At 40.0% G+C, this 27,181-nt stretch overlaps 1 protein-coding gene across 6 annotated transcripts in view; it reads right to left on the bottom strand.

Moving 5' to 3' along the window:
* Positions 1–27,181, bottom strand: part of LOC141145285 (uncharacterized) — a 577,610-nt gene that overhangs the window by 286,097 nt on the left and 264,332 nt on the right. For 3 of the 6 annotated variants that reach the window (XM_073631839.1, XM_073631841.1, XM_073631840.1), the window contains exons 16-18: positions 25,610–25,777; positions 19,204–19,371; positions 5,998–6,165 (exon numbers count right to left, since the gene is read on the bottom strand). In XM_073631839.1, the coding sequence (XP_073487940.1) occupies positions 5,998–6,165; positions 19,204–19,371; positions 25,610–25,777 (504 nt within the window). The remainder of the gene's footprint in view (positions 1–5,997; positions 6,166–19,203; positions 19,372–25,609; positions 25,778–27,181) is intronic. The other 3 variants (XM_073631843.1, XM_073631842.1, XM_073631844.1) reach the window with 3 other exon arrangements.

Here is a 27,181-nt window from a genome sequence, read left to right as displayed (position 1 = left end):
ATAATCTTAAATCTGTTCAAGCACATAGTCAGGTAGTTAGGAATAAATTGATTAAAGAAATTTTAGCAGGCCGAATGGCAGGTCCTTTCTTATCCCCTCCCTTCAAGAATTTCCGTATTTCACCTTTAGGAATAGTTCCAAAGAAAGAACCAAATTCTTATCGATTGATACACCATCTTTCTTTCCCCAAAGGCAATTCCCTTAATGACGAGATTGACACTGAATTAGCATCTGTGACCTATGCTACATTTGATGATGCAATTGCATTAATAAGACGATTTGGCAATGGCGCTTTATTAGCGAAATCTGACATTCAATCTGCATTCAGGTTATTGCCTATTGCACAAGAGTCTTTTAATTCCCTGGGTTTTTGTTTTGAAGGAGCCTTCTTCTATGATATGTGTTTACCTATGGGATGCTCATTATCTTGTAGGTATTTTGAGACTTTTGCTACATTTTTACAGGTGGTAGTTATGCATGAATCTGGCTGTGAGGGCATTATCCATTATTTGGATGATTTTCTTTTTATAGGCCCTCCAGATTCACCGATTTGTGCATTATTACAATTATTTTTAGCCATTTCTAACTTTTTTGGCATTCCTATTGCACTAGAAAAAACTTTTCTTCCTGCGCCAGTTATGGAATTCTTAGGGATAAAAATTGATTCTATTTTGTTGAACTTCCTTTATTAAAGATTTCTCACCTTCAGAATTTAATTTGCTATTTTTTACATCGAAAAAAGGTTTTATTAAAAGAACTTCAATCTTTTTTAGGGTTATTAGCATTTATGTCTCGCATTATGCCCGTCGGCCGAATTTTTTCTAGGAGATTGTCATTGGCAATGTCCGGTCTAAAATCACCTTTTTCGCACATTCGCCTTACTTCGGATCTCAAAGATGATCTTTTGGTTTGGTCACAATTCCTTATGGATTATAACGGACAAACCTTTTTTCAGGAAGAATTTGTTTTTTCTGTGGATATGGAATTGTACACAGATGCTGCAGGATCGTATGGTTTTGCAGCTATTTGGCGTACTCACTGGTGTTGTGGCTCTTGGCCTCAATCTTGGGTTACTACCAAGGCAACAAAAAATATTGTTTTGTTGGAATTATTTCCCATCATTGTGGCTTTTGAGCTATGGGGTAAATTTTTTGCTAATAAAAGGATTTTAGTTCATTCAGATAACAAAGGAGTGCTTTTTGCTTTAAATTGTCTCTCTTCAAAATCACTATATGTGATAAAGCTTCTGCGTTACTTTGTCTTATCATGCTTAAAATACAATATTTGGGTTAAAGCAAAGTACGTTCCTGGAAAACATAATGTAGTAGCTGATGCATTATCTCGTTTCCAGATGGCTCGTTTCAGACAGTTTTTTCCGGAAGCGGATCTAGTCGGTCATTCTTGCCCAAGTCACCTGTGGGATTTGATTTAGCCACAGTTTTTTCAGCTATTAAATATTCTGTGGCTCCTAAAACATGGACTGAATATTCGGTTGCGTGGAATAGGTGGCTGTAGTTTAACGATGAATTAGGTTTCTGTGGTTATGATCCTACAGAACAAACGGTTTTGGCTTTTCTTTGTTCACTTATGCAACAGAAGCTATCTTTTCACCATATTAATAAGAGTTTAGCAGGAATTTCTTTTTTCTTAAAATTTTATAATTTACCAGTATGTAAAAGTTTTTTCTCTGTTCGTCAAGCGCTAAAAGGATATAGAAAAAAAACTTTTGCACCCTATTCCAGAAGGCCAGTTTCATTGGATCTTTTAAAAAGGCTTTGTTTAGCAACACCTTTGATATGTAGTTCCGAATATGAAGCGTTGTTATTTCATTCAGCTTTCGTTCTGATATTCTTTGCGGCACTTCGTATTTCGGAACTAGTTCCAAATAATAAGAAGGGTCTTTCTGGTTTAAAATTTGAAGATGTTTCAATTTCATCAGGTGTTGTGAGGATTTTTATTAGTAAATCCAAGACCGACGTTACTGGTAGAGGGCACTGGCTAACGTTGCATGCTTGTGGCGATCCTATTATTTGCCCTTATAAGGTAATTTCAAATTATCTTTCCTCCAGACCGTCGTGTTTGGGTAATTTTTTGGTTCATTTAGACCTTTTTCCCCTCACTAAATTTAAATTTTCAGCTATTTTTAAACGATGTTTGTCTCATTTAAGCCTTTCTTGGGGAGGTGGGAATCCAATCGTTTTAATATCTATGTTCATCCTAATTTATCTCTCTGATTTTTAGGTGAAAAGTTTTACGTTTGGATAATTGGACACTCGTTTGTTCATTGGGCCCACAAAAGAGCATGCAGACGCTGTTATACGTCCAACTTATCTTTTTCTCCTGCATCTTTTCGAATTCTTTGGAAAGGTATTCGTGGGTTGCAATGGATGAATCTTAATCTTCATCTTTCCAATTTGGCTCAGTTATGGCCCAATCCTGCAGTTATAATTATTCATTTAGGTGGCAATGATGTGGGTAAGCTTAAAACGTTGGATTTACTTTTTATGATAAAAAATGATTTACATCGCATACAGCTCTCTTTTCCACGTACTCGGGTAATTTTTTCCGAAATGGTTCCACGTCTTTTTTGGTTATCCTCTTCAGAGAAAAAACCTTTGGAGAAGATCAGAAGACGTGTGAATCATTCTATTGAGAAATTCATGCCTCTTTTAAACGGCTTTTCATTTCGTCATGTGGATTTAGAAGGAGGTTTTTCAGGCCTTTATAGACAAGATGGAGTTCACTTGTCTGATGTTGGCCTAGATATTTTTAATTTGGGTTTGCAATCTATGATTGAAATGGCCGCGGTTATGGGGTAGGCCGTTTTTTGTTTCATTAACAAAAATCGGCTGGTGGGGACTTTGATGTTTTTTATTCAGTGTACTCGCTCGAGTTCTATGACTGAGCGAGATTTTAATTGATATTAAAAGTTTTTAATTTTAAATTATTTATGAATTTAAGAAAATTAATTAATTCATTTATTTATTATTATACCAATAAAAGTGCCGCGGCCATTTGTATTACCAAAAAATATATATATATATATATATATATATTATTTATATATAATAAATATTTAAAAAAAAAATTTATGTGTTAATTTTTGTGTGGTCTAATTTATTTATTATGTATATATGGTTTACTGGATATTTTATTTATACGGCCTACATTCCCATGTATTGTAAGTGCAGCTGTCTCTCTCTCTCTCTCTCTCTCTCTCTCTCTCTCTCTCTCTCTCTCTCTCTCTCTCTCTCTCTCTCTATATATATATATATATATATATATATATATATATATATATATATATATATATTATATGATAATCATATACTATTTAAGCAGCAGCTACCCAAAAATTGTATTTTTTTCACAGAGGTTATTTTGTCACTTTTTTATCTTAAACTGTTGTGCAGATGGTTTGTACAACTTTGACATGGACCAAATTGTAATGGCTAGACAACTTAGTCGGAGCAACTTCAAACCCAGTCTGCAGTAGTCAGGACCTACCAAAAGCGGTCCAAAGAAGGAAAACCGGCAAACCAGTGACAGTCATGGGCGACCAAGGGTCATTGATGCATGTAGGATGGCTGGCCTGTGTAGTCTGATCTAATGGAAGAGATAATTTAAAACAAATTGCTAAAAAAGTTAATGCTGGTTCCGATAGAAAGGTGTCAGAACACACAACGCATCAGATTTTGTTATGTATGCAGCTGCCTGGCCACATACTCTAATGTACTGATGGCCTAACTGATTTATTCAGACCCTTAAAATGCCAGGACAGTACAAATCCCCCCAAATGGCCCCTCTTTAGAAAATAGACAGTCTGGGGCATTTACTAAGAGGCATGGCACGTTTTTTGAAGTTGCAGTTTTTTGTCCAAATTTTTGGAAAATGAAGACGTTAATTTTTTTTCCCACATTTTTCGTTACATACTGTCACCAGAGCAGTACAACGTAATCATATCACTGGTGTGGCGGTGATCAGGGATATTTACTGATAAAAATAATGTTTTATTCATTTTTTTCATTTTGTTACTATTTTTCTTTACATACTCTCAGAGTAGTTCAATGTCACCATAGTAACACTGTACTACTCTGGGGGTGATGATCAGGGAATTTTTCAATGCACTTTGAATATTGTTTCAATGATAATCATTGAAACAGTAATGTTTTCAACTGTCATGAATGGGTTACATTCATGACAGATGTGATTACTAGTAATCTGTAATTGGCTACAGCTAATCACCTGGTACAGGGGGCTGTGACTGGCCCAGGTACCATGTGATAGCTGTTGGCAAAATCACAGCATAATTCTGCAGGAAATTACTACAGTTATGACTGAAATTCATTCATAGCAGCTTTGTTGACATTGTAGTGACATATTAAACCTGCACGCTACCACTCCGATCAAAGAGTAAAAACATTTTTGTTGGATATTGCTATCATGTGATCGCATAGCCTTTGGTGCCTGGGTATCGAGATCTGCAATCTGCTGTGTCCAGTGGACATATTAGTCACGTGAATGGCTGCGGGCCCCTAACCCTGAACAGGCTGGATGATGTAAATGTATGTGTTATAGCCTGCTAATGCCGGCCGCCTGCGGTAAATGTACTAGGGGCAGTAGACAAGTGGTTAAAGGTGCTAAGTCATAACATTATGTAAAAATCATATATTTTTATTTGTATCATTAGAAATATTGGAAGTAAAACACAAAATTGACGATGCCCCTTTTCTGTGGTTAACATATGCCTAAAAATGTGATCTGTGTACCAACATCAGAAATAAAAATGTAATTCCCAAAATTCAGAAGGTAACATCACTATTCTACACTCACACACGAAGAACACTAATTGCAATATACATCAATAGATGCACACGTGGTAGAGCACATCTCACATAAAAATGTTTTCTTCACATACATGGATCATGGTTGCAGTGCAGTGCTGCTATATAATACCTTGGTAGCAATTGGCACTTGCAGATCCACGGAATCAGCACTTAGTGACAAGTCCGAATTTACTAAGGCATGTTCGCTGCTAATAGCGGAAATGTTCATTCACACGTTCACCTAGTTGAATACTTAATTGCCTGAAACGGGCACTATTACATGTACGGCACCCAGTACTTCTCGGGAATCTTAGTAAATCAGCTCCTGAGGGTTTAATACTATTTTAATCTGTATGCATATGGATCAAATACTAAATCAAATAAATTGAGTTCAGAACAGTTACTGCTGACTGTTTTCATTACAAGAGTAATAACTTGAACCAAATATAACAAACATAAATACCTTGGTAACCCTATTCAAACAGTTATCTCATTTCCATACCAGAAATCAAAGAAACCAAAGACAGGGTCAGACAGACACCATGGGTGCCATATGGTAAACTGGAAATTTCTTTGCTAAGTAGCATTACACAAAATTAACACAGGAAAGGACCCGGTCTCTTTGCACGCTAATTACTAACATGTTTTCGTTATGGATGAAAAAGACGTGCAGAAGGTACATTTTAGGAAATTACCACAAGTTACTTCTCATTTTTCATGTGATTAACTGTGCTTCTCTGTCTTCCATTATAACGTTACCATTATTTTAGGTCTGAAAACTTTACTTATTAAACCATGATTCTGTACAAAAATACAGTATGATCTGAAATCACAGCAGGTCACAAGTTAAAAGAAAAGTGTTTTCACTTTACAAAACAGTTATAATTACAAGTCATTAAAGCCTCTATATCAGTTGAAAAGGCAATGGAAACTTGATGCCCCTTCACCCAGAACATCCCTTTTAAGACTAAGCACCGCAACTCTTGGGGGGAAAAAAAAAAAGTGTTTGACGCTGCAGGAGGGAAATTTAATCTTAATCATTTCAGTCAAGAGACACTGTCCTCATACTCAAACACTACCCCACTATGTTTTAGTCTATTAATTAGATAACAGATGGAGGAGCACATAGTAGTATGGGTAGATTGTAACCATGTGTTTAAATCTGAGTTACCTCCTCCTTGGTACTTTGGGTTATATCCTGAAGCTTCTTTGTATCAGCATTGGCCTGTTCCAGCTTGAGTTTTAACCTGGAAAGTTCCTCTGTTATTTTCTTATTCTGGTGACGAATGCGGTTGACTTCAGAGGCGACTGCAGAGTTCTCTTTGTTTTTTTCATTTAGCTAAAAGTCAAACATACAGTGTCATTGGATCCATTGTATAATGTCTAAATGTCTAATGTCTATAATGTCTAAAATCATTCTTTTTGAATCAGCCTGGGGTAGGCCTCAACTACATGTCTTTAGCTAGAAGACACAGGTGTGTCCAATAGGATCAGAGACACCAAGGGTGTAGCACTGCACACAGGTTACACATTGCAATGGTACCACAGCAGGCAGTTAGTGGGCATTGAAAGTAGATCGAAACACACTTATTAAAATCTCATACATGTTTAATATGCTAATGTAATTTCAAAAGTTGTTTTCAATTTCTTGAAATCTGAAGCTTTTAATAAAGAATGCCAATTGATCCTGCTAGGAAGTTCCTTGTTTAAACTTTTTAAACACTGAGGCTGCATTCACACCTGAGCGTTTTCAGCTCGTAAAACGCTCATCTCAAAAGTTCCAAAACGCCCAACAAGCAAAATCCCATTCGTTTAACTGGGCCCTGAGCATTCTATCGCTTGAAGCAAAACACCTGAAGCTCAAAAAGGTACATGAGATTCTTTTTAGGCAGATTACAGGCATTTTACTGCTTTTTACATTGGTGACCTTTGGACCTCAAAATGCCTGTAAAAAAACTCTGCAAAAACACCTGAAAAAAACACCAGGAAAACGTCCTAAAAAACACCCTAAAAAATGCCTAAGAACGATACGCTTGGGTGTGAATGCAGCCTTACTGTATTGGGGTGACAAATATCCCCAACTGGACTCCTGCAATGTTACCCAGTTTTATGAGCCTTTGATTGAGACTACAAGAAGCTGTGCCAACTTTTCTCATGCAGGTATACTCCACAGTTGTCACTATTAGGAAGTCAGACCAGAGCGATGATGTGCAGGAGGTGATGAGGCCAGTGCATGCAGACAGAAAGAGAATGCAAAGTTGCTGGAGGAAATACACCGATCAGCCATAGCATTAGGACCACAGACAGGTAAATTGAATGACACTGATTAAATTGTAACAACGGCAGCCGAATGTCAGTGAGATAGATAAGGCAACAAATGAACAGGTTGTCCATGTAGAGAAAAAGAGATCGCTGCTCACAGGTGATGCAATCGGTAACACTCCAATGTTGCTTCTGTGAGATAGGGTGCACACCCTGCCACTGCAGCAGAAAACATGGAACAGAGAATCTTTGGATCGGCAGCACACCCACACAGAAAGAAAAGTATAAAGTCTTTATTGAAGCATAAATATTAAAAGCACTGGATGGGTATAGGCAGGGGAAATGCAGGTAGGTTGACGCGTTTCACACTATAGAAGTGGTTTTGACAAAGCACTTCTATAATGTGAAACGCGTCAACCTACCTGCATTTCCCCTGCCTGTACCCATCCAGTGCTTTTAATATTTATGCTTCAATAAAGACTTTATACTTTTTTTGTGTGGGTGTGCTGCCGATCGGAAGATTCTCTGTTCCACGTTGTCCATGTAGTTGTGTTGAAAGCAGAAAAAAATGGGTAAGCATAAGGATTTGAGCAACTTTGACAAGGGCCAACTTGTAATGGCTAGATGACTGGGTCTGAGCAACTCCAAATCTGCAGCTCTAGTGGGATGTTCCTGGTCTGCAGTGGTCAGGACCTAGCAAAAGCAGTCCATGGAAGGAAAATAGGTGAACCAGCGACAGGGTCATGAGCAGCCAAGGCTCACTGATGCATATGGGGAGCAAAGGCTGGCCTTTGTAGTCTGATCCAATAAAAGAGCTACTGTAGGTCAGATTGCTAAAAATGTTAATGCTCATTCCAACAGAAAGGTGTCAGAACACAGTGCATTGCAGCTTGTTAGTGTATGGGGCTAGACCAGTCAGAGTGTCCATGCTGACCCATGTCCACAGCCAAAAGCACCTACAATGCACAAAAGGAACATCAGAACTGGATCACGGAGCAATAAAAAGTTGGTCTGGTGAATCACGTTTTCTTTTACATCATGTGGCTGGCCAGGTGGTGTGTCTCTCACCTGTGGAAGAAATGGCACCAGGATGTAACATGGAAAGAAGGCAAGTTTGCAGAGGCTCAAAGGATCTGCTACTGGTTTGATGCCAGATACTACAGCATACCTTCAGAGGTCTAGTGGAGTGCATAATGTTATGGTGGGAGGTCATAATGTTACGGTTGATTGGTGCAAGCAGCACTGAGATTGAGAAGTATTAAAAAAAAGGAGGAAAACTATTTAATGGAAAAACTAAAACTAAATGTTTAAACATTTGAGGTTTAGATCTACCTTAAAGCAAAATTATAACCCATTACTAAGAGCCCATACAAACTTTAACATGATAGTGTAATTCCACAAGTAATTTTCACTCTATTTAAATCTGCAGCTTTGATTAACATAATGACTGTGATCCTGCCATGAACCTGCTTGGTAAGGCTCTTCCTCTGATGAGTTGACAACTGTCTCCCAAATGTGTTCCTGCATTATAACCCTGTTACATGAGTCCCCGGTGGAGACTAAAAGCATTCATGCCTATAAACATTGTGTAAGTACGGTCCACCAATGTAACGATCAGGAAGCCTGTCCAGAACAAACCGATGCTAAAGTGCATACATACATGTTTATAAACAGTCTCCCCTTTTAGAGTCATCAGCGGACACTGCAGCTGGTGGCTCTTAGGCTAGTTCACACAGAGCTTTGTCCACATTTTTAATTTTGGATACATAGATTGGATAGAATGAGAGAGGGTTATAATCCCTGTTTTTTGGCATCCATTTCCCATTGGGGAGATTTCCCTTCACCTACCATCGCATAGCCAAAACAGGAAGGGAAAGGAAATCCCTCATCTCCCCTCTATTCTTGTTCTGGTATCAACCCAAAAATTAGGATTTTCTTTTACTTTCTATAATAATGGTAAACTGGAAAATAGAGAGGGTGAATCTCCCTAAAGGGGGCACAGACGACAGTAAGAACCTGACAAGTGTGCTAATCCTTCTCCACTCTATCCAAACTAAAGAAAACAGTTTTGCCTTTAGTTATACTTTAAAGGATAAGTTGACCTTTATTACTATTATTATTATACAGGATTTATATAGCGCCGACAGTTTACACAGCGCTTTACAACATAAGGGCAGGCAGTACAATTACAATACAGTTTAATACAGTAGGAATCAGAGACCTACTTGTTAGAGCTTACAATCTATAAAAAAAATAATAAATGCACATCTTTTTGCAGGTAAAAAAAAAAATGTGCATTTTTTTTTTTTTTGGGAGCCTGGAAAGCATTGCACTATGGCCAGGCAATTGCACACTAACAGGAAGCCTCAATGAACTACCACAGGGCTCAACAGCGCTGCAGTAATTCATTGAGAACTACAAGCCAATAGCCGCAAAGGCTTTTGGACCTTGTAGTATCACATTCACAGAACACTGTGACTGAATGACACGGCTGGGCAGGCAGAACCCCACAAGGCCACGTTCTTTTCAAATTGTGACAGACAACGGGGGGAGAGGATCCCCTGCTGCCTGTCACAACTGGGAGTCGAGGGGGGGGTGCAGGGGCCAGAGGATTTGCAACATGTTACATGCTACACCCTGAATATGGGTATAACATGTAATGCACTGTACACACGGGCAGGTTTTTTGGCAACAAAGGTCCGTCAGTCTTTCCGATGGACTTTCGCCGGACTTCCGACTGACTTTCTAACCAACAGACTTGCCTACACACGATCACACCAAAGTCCGATGGATTCGTACGTGATGACGTATGACTGGACTAAAATAAGGATGTTGATAGCCAGTAGCCAATAGCTGCCCTACCGTCGGTTTTCGTCCGTCGGACTAGCATACAGATGAACGGATTTTTCGACCGGACTCGAGTTCAATCTAAACATGTTCAATCTAAAGTCCGTCAGATTTTCGACCAGAAAATTCTGCTGCAGGTCCGATGGAGCCCACACACGGTCGGATTGTCCGCCGGATTCGGTCCGTCGGACCAGTCCGGTCGAAAAGTCCGCTCGTGTGTACGCGGCATAACATGTTACAAAAGGTGAACTTATCCTTTAAGGCTGCACATGCTTAGGAAATACAGATGAAAAAGAAAGGCTTGTGCTAAAACGTCACATTTTTGTATACCTTATCATTGTGAACAGTGATACTGTACTTTAATCACAATCGGTGCCCAGTTGCTTTCTAGTACTCTACTATACCTGTTATACTGTATCCTCACATTCTAATTTGTCCAGAGATTAATTTTAAAGCTGCCAAAAGTCTTGGAATTTAGTTTTATCAGTATTGTGGTCCAGACCAGGAAACAAAAACAGATCAGTAGCATCCCTCTAATCCCCTGCAGTCACATAATACATTCTGAGCAACTACCCACCCCCCAGCCTCTTCAATGGAGAAATAGCAATACTGTACATTGATGACGGCCTCACTTTTTGAACTCTGTCTAGCATAAGCAAGGGACCAGGGCAAGATAGACAGCACTGGGCAATGTTTGGAGTCCTCTGGTGCACTGAACAAAGGAAAGTGAATATATTTATGGATTTAAGGACTTAGACCCCATACACACTATCAGATTTTCTACATGTTTTTGTCTTCAGATTTACCAAAACCATGAAGTGCAAGGGCCTGCCTGATTGCATACAAATTGAAACTCTTAAGGTTTGACCTCATATTATATGGTTTTGGTAAATCTGAAGACAAAAATATGCAGAAAATCTAAAAGTGTGTATGGGGTCTTATACTCACTGCATTTAAAATAAATGTAATAAGTCTTAAACAAAATACAAAACTGGAATAAATGTTGGCGTTTATATATGGCTGGAGTTCAGCTTTAAGAATAGATTCCTCTAGTTTAATAAAACCCTCCTTAGTACATTACTACCCCACACCATGTTTTCGGAGCCAAAATAAAAATCTCAAAATATCTTGGATTATTTGTAGAATTCAAGCCATCACACGACTCTTCAATACAGTTCATAAGTGTTCAGATTTGGTCTCAAGGACAAAAGGATTGTCTTTCTCAGCTGGAGCAAGATAGCGTGGCCCATTATGGTCATGTCTATATACTGCACATGCTGCAGATTAAAAGTATTAAAATCATTCTACTGTATCTTGTTAAATTGATGTCAGCTCTCAAGCCTAAGCAAATACTGCTCTCCTCTGCCCTACTGTAACACAGTATACATTTATCTACATTTAGATTGGAACAATAATCTTTATAAACCCTGATCACTTTTTCTTTAGCTGTATTTATGCTGTAAATCTGGCAGCTAACCACCAGAAAAGGGAATTAACTGCATGTTTTCATCAACAATGTATTAAATGTGTTACATTTTTCATGTCACTGAAGTCTCCAAAAAAAAAATATCACATTTTGGTCTAACATTTAGGGGTGATGCAAAAAGTATATGCTGTATAAAACGTAGTTGCATACATAGTACATTTTTAAAAATGATGCTTCCTAAGTCACAGTAGGAAAATCCAGCATGCAAAGGATTTCCTGAAATCTTTCTTTGCCTCTCGAGGCTAGTAGTGCAACCTCATACAAATCTAAAAGGCATCCCTGCATAAGTGGAAATGGTGAAAGCGGCAGAGTAGGATGTCTCTGTGTCATTAAGGTATAATTCCATTTTTGTGGGGGAAAAAATATCAAACAAAATATATATATATATATATATATATATATATATATATATATATATATATATATATATATATATAATAGTTCATACAATTGCTACATGAGCCACATTGTAATTGAATGTTATTAAAAATTACCTTTCTTTTTCAATCTGCAGTGCTGTAATTTTCTGTAAAATGCAATGCAATATGGCAACCCAGAGCCATTCTATACACCATCGGTGTATGTACCACCCCCAGAAATGTAATTTCCTGCTTGTACAATTGGCTCAATGATTTTCCCAGAAGTCTGCACAAAGACACAACTCATATTTTCGGAATCCTCTGCAGCAAAGTTCATTTTTGGTGAGATACTTTCAAAGGATTAGACACTTTTAAAGCGATGCAGACCCTGTAATTTCCTTATTAGAATATTGCAAGTTCATCAGCCAATTAAAAATGAATTCAGATTCACTCTGCAGACAACAAACTGTTTTTTTCTTTAAAGTGGAGTTCCACCCACTTTTACAACTCTTCAGCATCCCTCACTAAACTGTGCACTGTAAACGAATTGGATATTTTCTTATTTTTTTTCTCAGCACCTACTGTATATCTGCTGTATTCATTTTTAACTTCCTCCTCCCTGGCCGTGGCCCATCGCATCATTTCCTGCTTGCAATGCCTTCTGGGACACTGCCGTTGCTATGGAAACCTGACCTGAAACCTATTACACTGCTTGTGCTGCACTGAGCATGTGCAAGATCTGCAAGGATGAGATCCAGGAAGAAATACAGTCTGGCTTCAGATGCCCACACTTAAGATGGCCACAGCCTGCTGTAAGTTTATAAAATAAGAAACTACTGCTATAAACTAACAAAACAGACCTTAGTTTACAGACTAACTTTACTAGAATACATTAAGCTTGTGTATTATAGGGGTATTTATAATTTCGGCCGGAGCACCACTTTAAAAACAGGTAGCTTATGACAAAGTTTCTTAAAATCCCTGCACTGTACATTGATTAACCAGAAGGGATTGTTGTTTTCTGAACAAACGTGGAACACTCTTTATTGTAAGAAAGAATCTCAAATGGGAGGGGGTTTACATTCGTTTAACCCCTTCCTGACCAGCTGCCGCAGTTGTACTATGGTAGGTTGGCTCCCCTGGGCAAACCGACGTAGCTGTACGTCGGTTCGCCTTTTGACCACTAGGGGGTGCGTGCACCCTGCCAGAGGCACGCATGCGACGCCGGAGCCGATGCGCGTGCCCGGTGGTCATGATGACCGCCGGGCACCCGCGATCGCTCCACACAGAGACAGAACGAAGATCTGTCAATGTAAACAGACAGATCTCCGTGCTCTCAGGGGTGAGGAGAGCGATCTGTTGTTCATACTAAGCATGAACAACGATCGCTCTCCTCACCCAGTCAGTCCCCTCTCCCCAAAGTTTGAATCGCTCCCTAGGGAACATAGTTAACCCCTTGATCGCCCCCTAGGGAACACAGTTAACCCCTTCCCTGCCAGTGACATTTACACAGTAATCAGTGCATTTTTATAGCACGGATTGCTGTATAAATGCTAATGGACCCAAAAATGTGTCAAAAGTGTCCAATCTGTCTGCCATAATGTCGCGGCTCCGATAAAAATCGCAGATCACCGCCATTACTAGTAAAAAAAAAAAAATAAAAATGGCATAAATCTTTCCTCTATTTTGTAGATGCTATAATTATTGCGCACACCAATCAATGTACGCTTATTGCGACTTTTATTACCAAAAATATGTAGAAGAATACATATTGTTCTAAACTGAGGAAAAAATTAGCTTTTTTAAAAAAAAATTGGGGATAGTTATTATAGCAAAAAGTACAAATTTATTGTGTTTTTTTTCAAAATTGACGCTCTTTTCTTTTTTATATAGCGCAAAAAATAAAAACCGCTGAGATGATCAAATACCGCCAAAGAAAGATCTATTTGTGGGAAATAAAGGACATCAATTTTGTTTGGGTACAAAGTCGCATGACCATGCAATTGTCAGTTAAACTGACGCAGTGCCGTATCGCAAAAAATGGCTCGGTCATTAAGCAGCCAAATCTTCTGGGGCTGAAATGGAAGAAATCTTGGGGGAAAGGTAACAGTAGCTTTTATTATACATGGGATTGCACTTTAAATTGATGGCCAAAGCATAATGCCACAAGAGATTAGTACCTAGAACACTGAGAAGATACTAATGGAAGAATATCAATGCACCGAATAATCACACTTGCGCTACAAGAGTTATTGTATAATTTTACACAATGGCTACTGCCATAGTTTTCTCCCACAGAAAACTGTGGATTGTTTAACGCTAAATACGATTTCAAAGAAACTATGAACAACCCCGTACTGTAAGGCACTGGCTGGCAGGATTGTGGACAAATTTTATGTGTCACCTAGGTTTTTCACATACACATGTTGAAGGGCCACAAGGTTGATGTCCAATATGGACAAAGAAACTTACTGTTACGTCAGACTCTGAATAAGTCCTAGTTCTGGTCCTTGAACACTCCATTCCTAGGTCCAACATCTTACTTGGTAGCCAGATCTTATTTATCAAAGCACAAGTCTTTAAATATGTATGCTGGCTGATGTGCAATAAAAATTCTCTCTCTCTCTTATGAGTGCATGCTGCTGAGTGAAAAGGTTGACTGCTGACAGAACACTAGCATGGTGGCTTAGTGATTAGAACTTCTGTGCTGTGGTCCTAATTTCAAATCCTAGTTAGGACACCATCTGCATGAAGTTTGCATGTTCTCCCTGTGCTAGAGCAGGTTTCTTACGGCTCCTTTACAAAATTGGCCCCTAATATGGAGGTATGTATGAAGGTAAAGTAGGGACCTTAGGTTGTAAGCCCATTAAGGGCAGGGACTCATGTGAATGTGCAGTATATTAACTTTGGATGTTTTATGCCATGGGCTTGCTGTACAAAGCCTTCTGCAGTATACTGTGTTTCTTTACTGCATTGTTGAACAAAAGTGCAGAACAAATACATGCTTGAATGTTTCTGGGTGTCCCTATCTCATGCATAGTTTACCGCTGCCAATTTCAGTTGAATATGTTCCCTTTACAGTTCCTATTTTGGTGCACCTGTGCCCCTAATTGTCAAGTAAATGAGAGCAACTTTACATTTTCTCAACTGGGTAATTTCCTATGATTAGTGTTTTGCAAAACCTGATTGAACATAGGCGGCACTGTAAATCAGTATAAAGGAAGAGAGCAAGGATACATTGTGAGTGGTTCTAGAAACCTGTAAACTTGTTCCGCTATTGAAATCAACGCTCAGTGCTTGAGGGTTCATTGACCAGGTCCAAAGGCTGTTACATGGGGGCCAGCCTAGCAGTAAATAAATATTGAATTTCAGAAAGGACCTGGTTGGCATAGGTTTTTTTATGGCAGCTGTGGTGTGGATCAGAGTAACAGATAAAAGTGCTAATAGCAAATTTTCCAAAGGGTGCCTAGAATACTGCAAGGAAATTACTTTGTTTTTTATTTGCTAAAAGGTGTTGCAAACAAACCACATTTCAAAGCTGAATTCCAGGTATGAATTTTGATGCATGGTTACATTGGTCCAGCTTGGACAAATGTAAATAGGCATATTCTATACATGACTGAGAATGCCTGTAATAGTTGCAGTGTCATGTCAGGGGTCAGGCTTGGAGACCAGTAGCTATAGCTGTATAGCTGTATATAGTGGAAAGGCTCCCACTGACCAACAGGATAGGTACATAAGCAGGTCATCCTTGTGAATGAAGTGGGCTCACTCGAGGTGCGGGGCCTAAGCACTAACCGGTATTCCTGATGGTGGAGATAGGTTTTGCTGCTTGTTACTTCCAGGTTGCGGTCCTCAGGATCAACCTACCAAGAGGTGAGCAAGCTGTGGTCCAATAGCAGATGAAGCAGATAGAGATCAAGAAGAAGCATAGTTAGTAAACAAGCCAAAGGTCGGTAACAAGTGGTAGCAGGTTGGGATCAAGCAGAAGCATAGTCGAGGAACAAGCCAAATGTTGGTAATAAGTGGTTGCAGGTTGGAATCAAGTGGAAACATAGGAGAGGAACAAGCCAAAGGTTGGTAACAAGTGGTAGTGAAGATACGGACGGCAGCAGGAGTGACAAGAGTGAGACACTGGCTGGAGAGAACACAATCTGGCAAACAGGAAGTGCAATAGCATGGCTTAATTTGGAAGGTCACGAGAGGAGCAAAACAAGACACAAGGCAAAATTGTCTAAGCAGTAAGTCAGGAAGCTGTCCAGCATCCTAGGTGGCTCAGCAAGGAAAGATACTTCCAGTGACTACATGCTACTATAGTGATCCTTTCTATCTTCTGGATCCTGTACCATGTGATTGGATAAGGTGGAGGACAGGATATCACTGCCACTTCACCTCATCCAATCAGAGAAAAGGGGGGAGGAGAACAAAGGGGTGGGACTTTAAATGAAGCCTGTAATAGCAATAAAATAAATTTGAACTATTTGAAGGGTTTTCTTGGTGAACCCTGGAAGTTTATTGCTTGCTATACAATGTGATAATGAACTCATAACATTTTATGTTTTGTACCATTATGCTACTGTTGTCATGTATTGTATATTTTATATTTGCTATATTTGATTGTACCCCATGGGAATCAATAAAACCCTTCAAATAGTTCCACCAATTTATTTTATTGGTATTACAGGCTTCATTTAAAGTCCTACCCCTTTGTTCTCCTCCCCCCCTTTTCTCGATTTATGACAGGGATGGAAATGTGTGACCTTACCAGGCCACAATTTCAATTAAAGTCCCAAGGGATGGAACATCGGCCTCACCAGGTCATATGTTCAATTAAAGTCCATAACCCTTGCTTTTGCTTCATCCAATCAGAGAACGCTTTTCATTCACCAAAAGAATGCAAAGCGTTTTCTTTATGGTGGCTGTTCTGAACGAGTGACCTACTGAAATTCAGTTTTTAATATTATTTATATTTTGATTAAGTATTTTATAATGGGTAAACTTCATGATTGATTATAATCACTCATTACTCACATACATTCACCTAAATAGTAGAACATTGATTTCAAGATGTTGGAAATTAGGTGATTGCCAGCAAGTGTCAAGATCGCTCATTGCAAGTAATTAAAATTGCTTGTGTACCTTAGCACTAACGTTTTTGATGGATTATTTTTTTTCGCTTTCATAAATACATTTGCAATATATAGAAGGTTGAGGAATAAACTACATAACATGAATGGGGTCTCATGTTTCAATTTACTGTGCAAAAAACAACTGGTCTGCATTTTCTTACACTTTCTGTGTATAGTGTTCTGACCACTATACATACTAAATGTGCTTAACACTGCCTGCTTGTGCATATTGTATCTTCCTGCATAGTCAAAATACCTATGCTTATTTTATCTTTAAAGCAAACTTGGTGTGATTTTATTTTTATAATCCCTCTTCCCTGAAGAATTTGACCATAATTACTCACCTTTAACAGTGCCCGCACAGCCGAACTCTGCTCCGATCTTTTAGGAATGTCAATCCCCATTGTCCCCTACAAGTCTCACTGGTTCCTTCCTCTGACCTCATGTCATAGCAGAAGAGAGTGGTGTCAAGAGGAGGAGAAACCAGTGAGGGCTGTGGGGAATAGTGTTAAGCTGTACATACCTGGGTTCAGCTTAGGGTGGGTTTGCTGAACTTTACGAAGTCCGTGTGTTAAAAAGACTGACCGTTTTCTAGACTAATAGGCAAGGGCCTGTCAAACAACTGGCATAGGGGTCTCGGCACTTGGGCACAAAAACAAAACAAAAAAATGGCCTAGGGTTCCACTAAAATACATACCACCCTTATTCTAAATGAATGTCTGATAAAGATTTTAAGGGAAACTCCATGCAAAAAACAATAAAAACATTTGGTCTTCCCCAAAATCCATACCAGGCGCTCATCCAAGCGAGCAGCCTGGCTGGCAAGGAAAGGATTGGAGGGCGCATCCCCCTCATGAAAAATACCTTGCTATATGCCTTCAACATAGGAACCTCCCTATCAAAGTACTTTATCCCTATGTTGATGAAGACAAGGGGCTCTTCCCCACAAACCTGGTCCAATAATTGTGGGGGTCTTTTCTCAGCATCGCTACATAGCACCCCTATTCACTCAAAGAAAAAAATATATAGTAGTAAATAAAGACACACACTTTTGACAAGTCCTTTATTAAAAAAATGTCCTGCAACATAAATCGCATTCAATCTCATTGCTCACTCGCCACGAATGACAGCTCCCGATAACTGCAGTAGAATTTAAACAAAGGGGCCGACATCATGGGTGATGTCATTGACTAAACATTTGTTTACATTTAGTGGCAGTGCGAGGGAGCTGTCATTTGTAGGTGAGTGAGCGACAGGATCGGACTTGTTGGCGGCTTTTTTTTCTTTCAGCAGGTCAACGGGCACCATATTTTTTTTTTAAGAGAAAAAAAAATCAATTACATTTACATGTCAGCCAGAAATTCATAATTGACAGCTGAATGGGCCAAGCAGGGGCACATCACTGACCGTTAAGACATGGCAGCTGCTGACTCTATAACAACCAAAAGCCCTAAGTGGGAAGCTGTCAAAATTCAGCAGCAGTAGTGATGTCACTGCCAAAAGTTTCACTTCACACTGCAGCCAGAGGTTCATATCAGCCAAACACTAATTTTGTTCACTGAACTTCCAAACAAGCAAAATTCAGTCTGTACATGGGTTTGGGCTAAACCAGGAGCTCATTTGAGAGGTGCCAGGTGTCCATTCTATTGATTGAAGTTTGCTGGCACAAGCACCAGATAAGCACTGCCTTCTTTACAGGTGAGAAAATGTCTAAGGCACCACCAATCTCCTGTTTATATATAATATTGTATACAAAAGCCAGGGTGGGGGGGGGGAACGACACATATTTATTCTGACAATACCAAGGCACTAGTGTGGGAGGTAGCAACAAGCTCCAACACTACCCAACATGTGGTAGCTTTGCTTTCAGAATGACACAGGATTTGACCATAATTGTAAGCTTTTAGTGGCTAATGCAGGTGTGTGGACCTCTAGGTGTCTGCACTTTATACCATTGGCCGTTTCTCTTCCCTGACAGAGTCTCTTTAAGATATTAAAAAGATAATTACAAATATTAAAGTATGATAGAAAAAAAAAGACAGCATCTGGTCTATATGAACTTTCTTCTATCTACCTCTAAAAATGAGAATAGAGAAACCTTGCTTATGTAAATAGATGTTCAAAGTAAAGCAAAGCACATTTCTACAGCTTGTAATTGAATTGTCTTTTATTGTTTTTCTATCCCAGAGTAAGATCAGTAAGATTAACATGCAAGTCCTTTCTAAAATGATGTCCAGGAACAGGAAGAAAGCACGACAACAAAGTCTAAAGAAAAATGAAGACAACAGTGTTACCTGCTCAACTGTCTGTTTGTGATTCGCTTGTAATAAAGTCATTTCCAAGTTTAAATCATAAATGTTCTGCTCGGCAGACTCCAGACTTTTTGTACTTTTTCTGCATCGTTTCTTTGACTGTTCCAAATCTTCCCGCAGTTTCGCTATCGTTTCCTCATAAAATTCAGCCTTGAACATTAGAAATGTGCAGTTTGATGAGGACCTTTCAAGAAACCTCTTTTTTTTAAACATTTGAGATTATATAAAGATCACTATGTGATTGTGGAAAAAAGCAAAAGCAACCTCTCACTACTTTGAGGCCTTTTTTATAGCCCAGAGCTGCTTTTCGCTGTGATCACGATCTTTAAACAATTCTCTAAAGTTTCCCCATCCTGATGACAGGGGCACACATGAAGTACGAGCCAACGCCTGACCTGCGTATGAAGACACATTTGTAAGGAGTTCCTCGCCAAATGTGTGAATACAATTTTTCTTCTTTCCTTTTATCAGGGAATAGAGCTTGTACAAATAATAAAAGGCACAGGATCTGTAATCCTTCAGTCATCTAACCTTCCCACAGGGGCAAACAGAAGCGACGTGCAGTTGGATGGTGTCACAAGCCACAACCAGAGGATTAAAACAAGTCTTATTACCGTGCAAGCTCTGCCATTCCGTTAAATTACTTATGTGAACAATTCAAATAGCCAGGCCAATTTCACCTACTGCTCAGCGCACCTACAGGAAGGGAGGAGGTTTAATAAAGCGGAGACACAGATTACTTTTAAAGCAAACTGTATTTATAATCATTCCTTGTGTAATATACATCCACAGTCATTTCCAGGGAAATGTATCCAACTGCATTATAATGAAATGACATCAGTGACTGCAGCTGCTGCAGTATAAAAGAGCATTTGCCATTTGCATAAATCTGTGTGCAACCTTTTTCTGTAGGGTAAGTTTAAAAAAAACCTCAGTGTTTTATCCTTCTATGATGGAGTAACTGTTTTTGCGTAATCAAAAATGTTGTTAGTTCATAAACATTACTGTTCTAATGAACTCAGTATTTTTATCATGCAGATACAGTAAATGTGAACTGGGATGACATATATGTAATACATTTTTTGTGACAATGCCTTCATCGATGTATAATTATTAGTGGAAAACCAGTTTTTTCAGTGTCCTCTAGTTAAATTTCAAAAACAATTTATTGCTTCTTATATACCCAGACACTGTAGATGTTTATGGGAAATAATCACCCGTATGAATGTAATACTATATTGTAAAATATACCTGGACATCAGCTGATTTTATTTTTTTTAAGATACACCTTGCAGATTTCCTACCTAGGAACAACACACTTCTGTAACACGTTTAAGCATGCCTCTACCACACAGATGTACGGTGTGGCAGAGGTATGTAAAGCAAGACTGGATGAACAGAATAACAAGTAAAACCATATACATTTCCACAGTGTGTTTGCTTTTTTCTCACTTTGAACCAGCAGTGTATGGGCTTATGCAGGAATGTAATTACTATAACTACATTTGGTGGTGTAGTTGCCACTAGTAACAAACATCCACCAATTAACCACGCAGTCAGACTCCCATATATCACTTGCAGAGACAATGAACAGTCTTTTGCTGGTTTTGTTTATTGGGGGTACAACTTGGTTGGGGAAAAGGGTATATGGTATGCCCATAGGATAGTTCATTTGCCATCATATTTTAAAGATTTCACACACTATCACATAGTTAGAGCCAGAAGAGATGATGTGCATTTATTAATTGCTATGATCTTCCTCCTGCATCACCATGCAGACTGTTGCTCCTCATCTGCTTAACTCCCGCAGACTATTGCTTCCAGGCATTCCTCATCCATTACCGTGTAAGGAATGAGGACATCACTCTTGACCGTGATAGGGTGATGTTCCCAGAACTCCTCTCCTCCTGCACAAAACGTATCCTGAAGTAAAGTAATGTCACATCTTCTTCTGTAAAAAAGAAGGACCCACTCTGAATAAATACTTAAGCTGTCTCTGATTGCTCACTGCTACTAGGCCAGAGGCCTGCAGCACCTCTCCCCGGAGGGCTAGTAGTTTAAAAGCACATGTTGTATGATGGACTACCGTTCCCAGCCAACCCAGCTTGCAAATCCTGTGCCCTCAGGCCACATTGATGTGAAACATATCCACACAATCTCTCCTGTGATCCAGGACTCCCCATCATTGAACGTGTAATGATGAAGACTTTGCTGATGACCGTGTAAAAGTAAAGTTCCCTCACAGACTTCCCGGCACATCCAGCCCTCCACTGTGGTACACTCACTGACCTTTCTCTGTCCTGAGTCCTTGATGGAGAACTTGACCGGACTATACGTTCCGACAGCTTCACCTGCCCCTCTGCTCCAGGAGTTTTTTTACCAATGACTGTGTAATGGTAAAAACATTGCCAATGACCGCATACTGGAAAAGTTCCTTCACAGCTCTCCTTGGGCCTCCTCCTGTGATCGGCGCACCCCCCCCCCAGATTGGGGTGCCCTCCTGCTTCTGTCTAGTATTCTATCCTCCACTTCACTCAGCCCACAACTCCTCCCCAGTGGCATGTTACCTCAGCTTATATAGGAGGCCCGCCCCCTGCCAATACCAGTTGGGGATTGGTCAGGGCTCCCACATGAGCTGCCTGCCACTCCAGTCCCAGGCCCTGCCCCTCTTCCAGAAGATTCTCCCTGGAAGAAGGGGAGGTGCCTCAGAACTAGAGCACAGGTGGTCACACCCACTTCTACACTAGCCACTCCCAGCCCCCAGATCAAAACAGACAGGCCTAGCTTACAGCATAGGCCTGCCTAAATTTGCCTGTGCTGACAGTCTCCTAGTAAAAATCCTATTACTAGCACCTACCTATTGGTAGAGGGTGCTACATACAGTATAAGGGTTTTTTTTTTAAATGCTCCCTAAGTTTTCACACTACTTTCTACGAGTCTGAAACTTAAAGTGGAGTTCCACCCACTTTTACAACTCTTCAGCATCCCTCACTAAACTAAATTTTTCACTTCCTCCTCCCTGGCCGTGGCCCATCGCATCATTTCCTGTTTGCCTTCTGGGAAGGGGCAGCAACTTCCTCTGACACTGCCGTTGCTATGGAAACCTGACCTGAAACCTATTAAACTGCTTGTGCTGCACTGAGCATGTGTGAGATCTGCAAGGATGAGATCCAGGTAAGAAATACAGTCTGGCTTCAGATGCCCACACTTAAGGTGGCCAAGGCCTGCTGTAGGTTTATAAAATAACAAACTACTACTATAAACTAACAGAACAGACCTTAGTTTACAGACTAACTTTACTAGAATACATTAAGCTTGTGTATTATAGGGGTATTTTTATTTAAAAAGTATAATTTCAGCCGGAATACCACTTTAAGTTTAAAAGTCATAAATCAAGTCTGACAGCTCCTAACTTGACATACTGTCTTCCAGCTCCCAAGACTACACAACAGTATAAAATAACAGAGCTGCAAAGCTAAGGGGAATGTTTACAACTACAGGACAGTGTTATTCAACATTGTGAAACTTTCTGCTGCTGGAAGACAGTATGTGAGCTCATCCAGTTCACATAGCATTATATACCAACCTTAAGGCCTCATGTACACTGCTGCTGCTAAACGGACATTTAGGAGCAGTTGGGCATTTTTTTCCAAATACTCCTGTACTCTCCTCTATGTTATCTTATCAGTACAAGTACACAGGGTAGTTTATAGTCATTTCTAGGCAGTTGAGTTTAGAGGCCTTTTTTGGAAAGCAAAAAAATGAGTTCAGACGCTGAGTTTAGAGGCATGCCAAACGCTTCTAAATGCAGCTAAACGCGTTAACCCGCAGTTAGCCATGTTTTGTTTACAGGCGTTTTTCATTTTTGGCTATTTTGGTGCAAAATGCGCAACAGTCGTTTGGGTGCAATTCATTCTAAATGGTACCCCAAATATACAGGATCACGCTGCAATCAAGGGAAAACATGACTTTAGAAATCACGTGAAGCTTGGCGCCTAAAAAAGAGATGGAGCTATTTTTGGATCACAATTGCGCATAGGGCAGCCCATTGAAGAGCCTGGGCTGCCCTTTGCGTGACACATGGAATCATGTGAAAATCGCTCATACAAAATCACCAGCTGGGATGCCAGTTCCCGCTACCTGAAGTGTAAATTGGGGCTGAAAATCAGATTCAGATAATGTAAGTAAAGTTTAACAAGCAAGCAGAAAAATCTAAAAATGGCCATACATGGATCAAAATTTTGACTGTCCAGCAGGCACCGGCCAAGTTTCGATCCATGTATGGGCAGGCTGATTGTACCCAAGTCAATCCATCTATTGACTTGGGTACAACCAGCCTGTCGGATTTTTATGCATAGGATTACTGTCAGCGGCTATAGCCGCTAGCTGTAATCATTGTATTCTGCGAGGCGGGAAGGTTCCCTGTACCCCTCCACTGACAGAAGCACTGCAGGAGGCATTCCCCCATCTGATTGTGTTGATGGGGGAATCAAGCAATTTAATTTGCTTCCACCCATGATGGAAAGAAAAAAAAAATTGAATCTATGGCTTGCCTAAGCATTTACAAGTGTAACAATTTAAGACCGGATAATCAGATTCTTGAGCACAGACCGGATAATCAGATTCTTGAGCCAGGAGTCACACTCCTTTAGGCTGCAGCCGCGGCTCACAGCAGGGGGTCCGGTGTGTCCCTGTACACCGATTCAGGTGCAAATCGGGTTCAAATTTCTGCCTGAATTCACACCTGATTTGGAGCCAAAGATGCACAGGACCCTTCTTCAACGCGGACCGCAGCTGCCCCAGAGGTGTGTGGACTGGCTCCATTGAGAGGCAGGCACAATCTCCTGTCATGCGAATTGGATGCAAGGAAACCCGCATCCAAATCTATAAGTGTGAACCCAGCTATCTACTATCCCCACCAAAATCAGCAGTTCCAATTTTTCCAGGTTCGATGTTTTAGATTTGTGGCCCTGCATCTACTGGTTCCAGATGGATAATTTTGAGACTGTTTTCTCTGTAAAATGTAGTCTAAATTTCCATATGTACTCAATTATACCAGTTTGAGAAGTAGCTATGCAAAAATGACACCATCGATTGGATCTCAAATATGCACAAACTTGTGTCCAAGAAATAATAAAAAACAAATAAAAAAGGTAACGGTCTTTAGTTGTGCTTTTCAGCAAACTAGAACATCGCATTACTTATTGAAATCAATAGTCATGTCAAATGACCTCTGTGTTGCTTTACTGCCATAAATTCATCAAGATACAAAGAACTTAAAATATTTTTCTTTTTTACTTTCACCTTAAAGCGGTATTAAATCCAAATATCTAATATATTGCAGCATACCAATTATTAGTGTTTGTTCTTTCCTGGTGATCTGGCCAGTAAGACACCCCCTCTATTTAAATGCCTACACTAACCAGACCAGCAGGTGAAAATAAAAGCAAGGCTAAAAAAAGAAAGCGAACGCATCCTTAAAATCTGAGAATTGATAGACTGCAATATAATAAATGCTTTTGGGTTTAAAGCATTTGCTTTTGGGTTTAAAGTGTTACTAAACCTAAATATTTACCTTAAAGGGGTTGTAAAGGTAAACATTTTTTCACCTTAATGCATTCTATGCATTAAGGTGAAAAAACTTTTGACAGTACCGCCGCCCCCAGGCCCCCCGTTTTACTTACCTGACGCCTCGAATCTTCGCTCCTCGTCCTCGTCAGCTTCATTGCAGCTCAGCCTGGTCGCTGATTGGCTGCAGTGGATGGATTGAAAGCAGCGCAGCCATTGGCTCGCGCTGCTGTCAATCACATCCGATGACGCGGCGCGCCGGGGGGCGGGGCCGAGTGATACAGCGAGCGGCTATAGCCGCCGGCTGTATCACGGGAGCGCGCCCGCAAGCACTCACCACCGTGCGAGGGAGCTCGCATGAAGGTGGTAAATGCTTGCGGGGAGGAGCTGAAACAGCCGCCGAGGGACCCCAGAAGACCAGGTTCGGGGCCACTCTGTGCAGAACGAGCTGCACAGTGAAGGTAAGTATAACATGTTTGTTATTTAAAAAAAAAAAAAAAAAATAACTTTACAACCCCTTTAATGCATTGTTTCTCTGTGCCCCCCTTCCCTGTGTGAAGGGGAAAAGAGGGAAGAAGAGATCAGCTCAGTGCCGGGGACCACAGAAAAAGAGGATCAGGGCCACTCTGAATACCACTGCACAGAGCAGGTAAATACAACATGATTGTTATTTTAATACAATTAAATTGCGTATAGTAACACTTTGATACAGCTTTAGGAAAAAAACATTTTCTGTAGTTTATTTACAAATAACTGTGGAAAAGCATCTTTCAAAATATAATTCCTGTATTTATTTTACTTATGCCATTTCAAAACATACCTGTATCATGTAATGTGTAATTTGTTTTTCTGCAGTGGAATGGTTCAGGTGGAGAATTTTCATCTGTGCTTGTGTCTGTAAGAGATCACTCTGACTGGAGTTATTTTCTTCTTGCAGTTTGTGAACCTCATCCTCCAATTTTATCAGCTGATTTTCTTGCTCTTTAATCTTAGAGAAAACAAAAAAGGAACAAATATGAAGGCTACATATTTTTATATAATACAAATGATACTGGCAGTGTTTCAAGACTGTCCGGATCTAATATTCTGTTTTTTTTTACCCACTGGGTAATCACATTTTTACTCCTGCATAATAAGGGCCCATTCCCCTCATTTTCTGTTTAGTATATTGGAAGAACTTCAGTCCCAGCCAGGTCCTTTTCTGTCCCATCCACTGTGACGTTCATTCAGTGTAGTGAGAGGACCCAGGCGCAGATCTGAGTTGCCCACCACTAGCATCACTGAATGGACAGATCCAGTCTCTGGCCATCTCCTGCAGCATATCTGCAGTCTCTGACTGTCTCTTGTACAATGCCTATAGTCTTTGATAATAGCCTGTTGCATGTGTGCAAGTCTTTACAGCTTTCTGTAGCCTTACATTTACTGAACATTTTGTGTTGCCTTTTGGCAACGTCAGGGGCCACTTGAAACCCTGTATATCAAGACAGTCAACCACCACCGTTCTTAAAAAATGCAACAAATGATGCTGGAACACAGAAAGGTGGCTGAGAGCGCCCAAAACTTGTGGACAGGAATTGAGAACTACAGAAAGAAATCAGCCCACCAGCATTCACCTACAGTATCTCAGAAAAGTGAGTACACCACTCACATTTTTGTAAATATTTTATTATATCTTTTCATGTGACAACACAGAAGAAATAACACTTTGCTAAAATGTAAAGTAGTGAGTGTACAGCTTGTATAACAGTTTCAAATTTGCTGTCCCCTCAAAATAACTCAACACACAGCCATTAATGTCTAAACCACTGCCAACAAAGGTGAGTGCACCCCTAAGTGAAAATATCCAAACTGGGCCCAATTAGCCATTTTCCCTCCCCGGTATCATGTGACTCATTAATGTTACATGTTCTCAGGTGTGAATGGGGAAAAGGTGTGTTAAATTTGATGCTATCGCTCTCACTCTCTCATACTGGTCACTAGAAGTTCAACATGGCACCTCATGGCAAAGAACTCTCTGAGGATATGAAAAAAAGAATTGTTGCTCTACCTAAAGATGGCCTAGGCTATAAGAAGATTGCCAAGACCCTGAAACTGAGCTGCAGCATGGTGACCAAGACCATACAGCTGTTTAACAGGACATGTTCCGCTCAGAACAGGCCTCATCATGGTCGACCAAATAAGTTAAGTGCACATGCTCAGCGTCATATCCAGAGGTTGTCTTTGGGAAATAGACGTATGAGTGCTGCCAGAATTGATGTCGAGGTTGAAGGGGTAGGGGGTCAGCCTGCTAGTGCTCAGACCATACGCCGCACACTGCATCAAATTGGTCTGCATGGCTGTCATCCTAGAGGAAAGCCTCTTCTAAAGATGATGCACAAAAAAGCCTGCAGTT

This window comes from Aquarana catesbeiana, linkage group LG05 (genome assembly GCF_042186555.1).
Source record: "Aquarana catesbeiana isolate 2022-GZ linkage group LG05, ASM4218655v1, whole genome shotgun sequence".
NCBI classification, from domain to species: Eukaryota; Metazoa; Chordata; class Amphibia; order Anura; family Ranidae; genus Aquarana; species Aquarana catesbeiana.
Note: the sequence above shows the minus strand (reverse complement) of the source record. Positions and strands in the feature narration are given on the sequence as shown.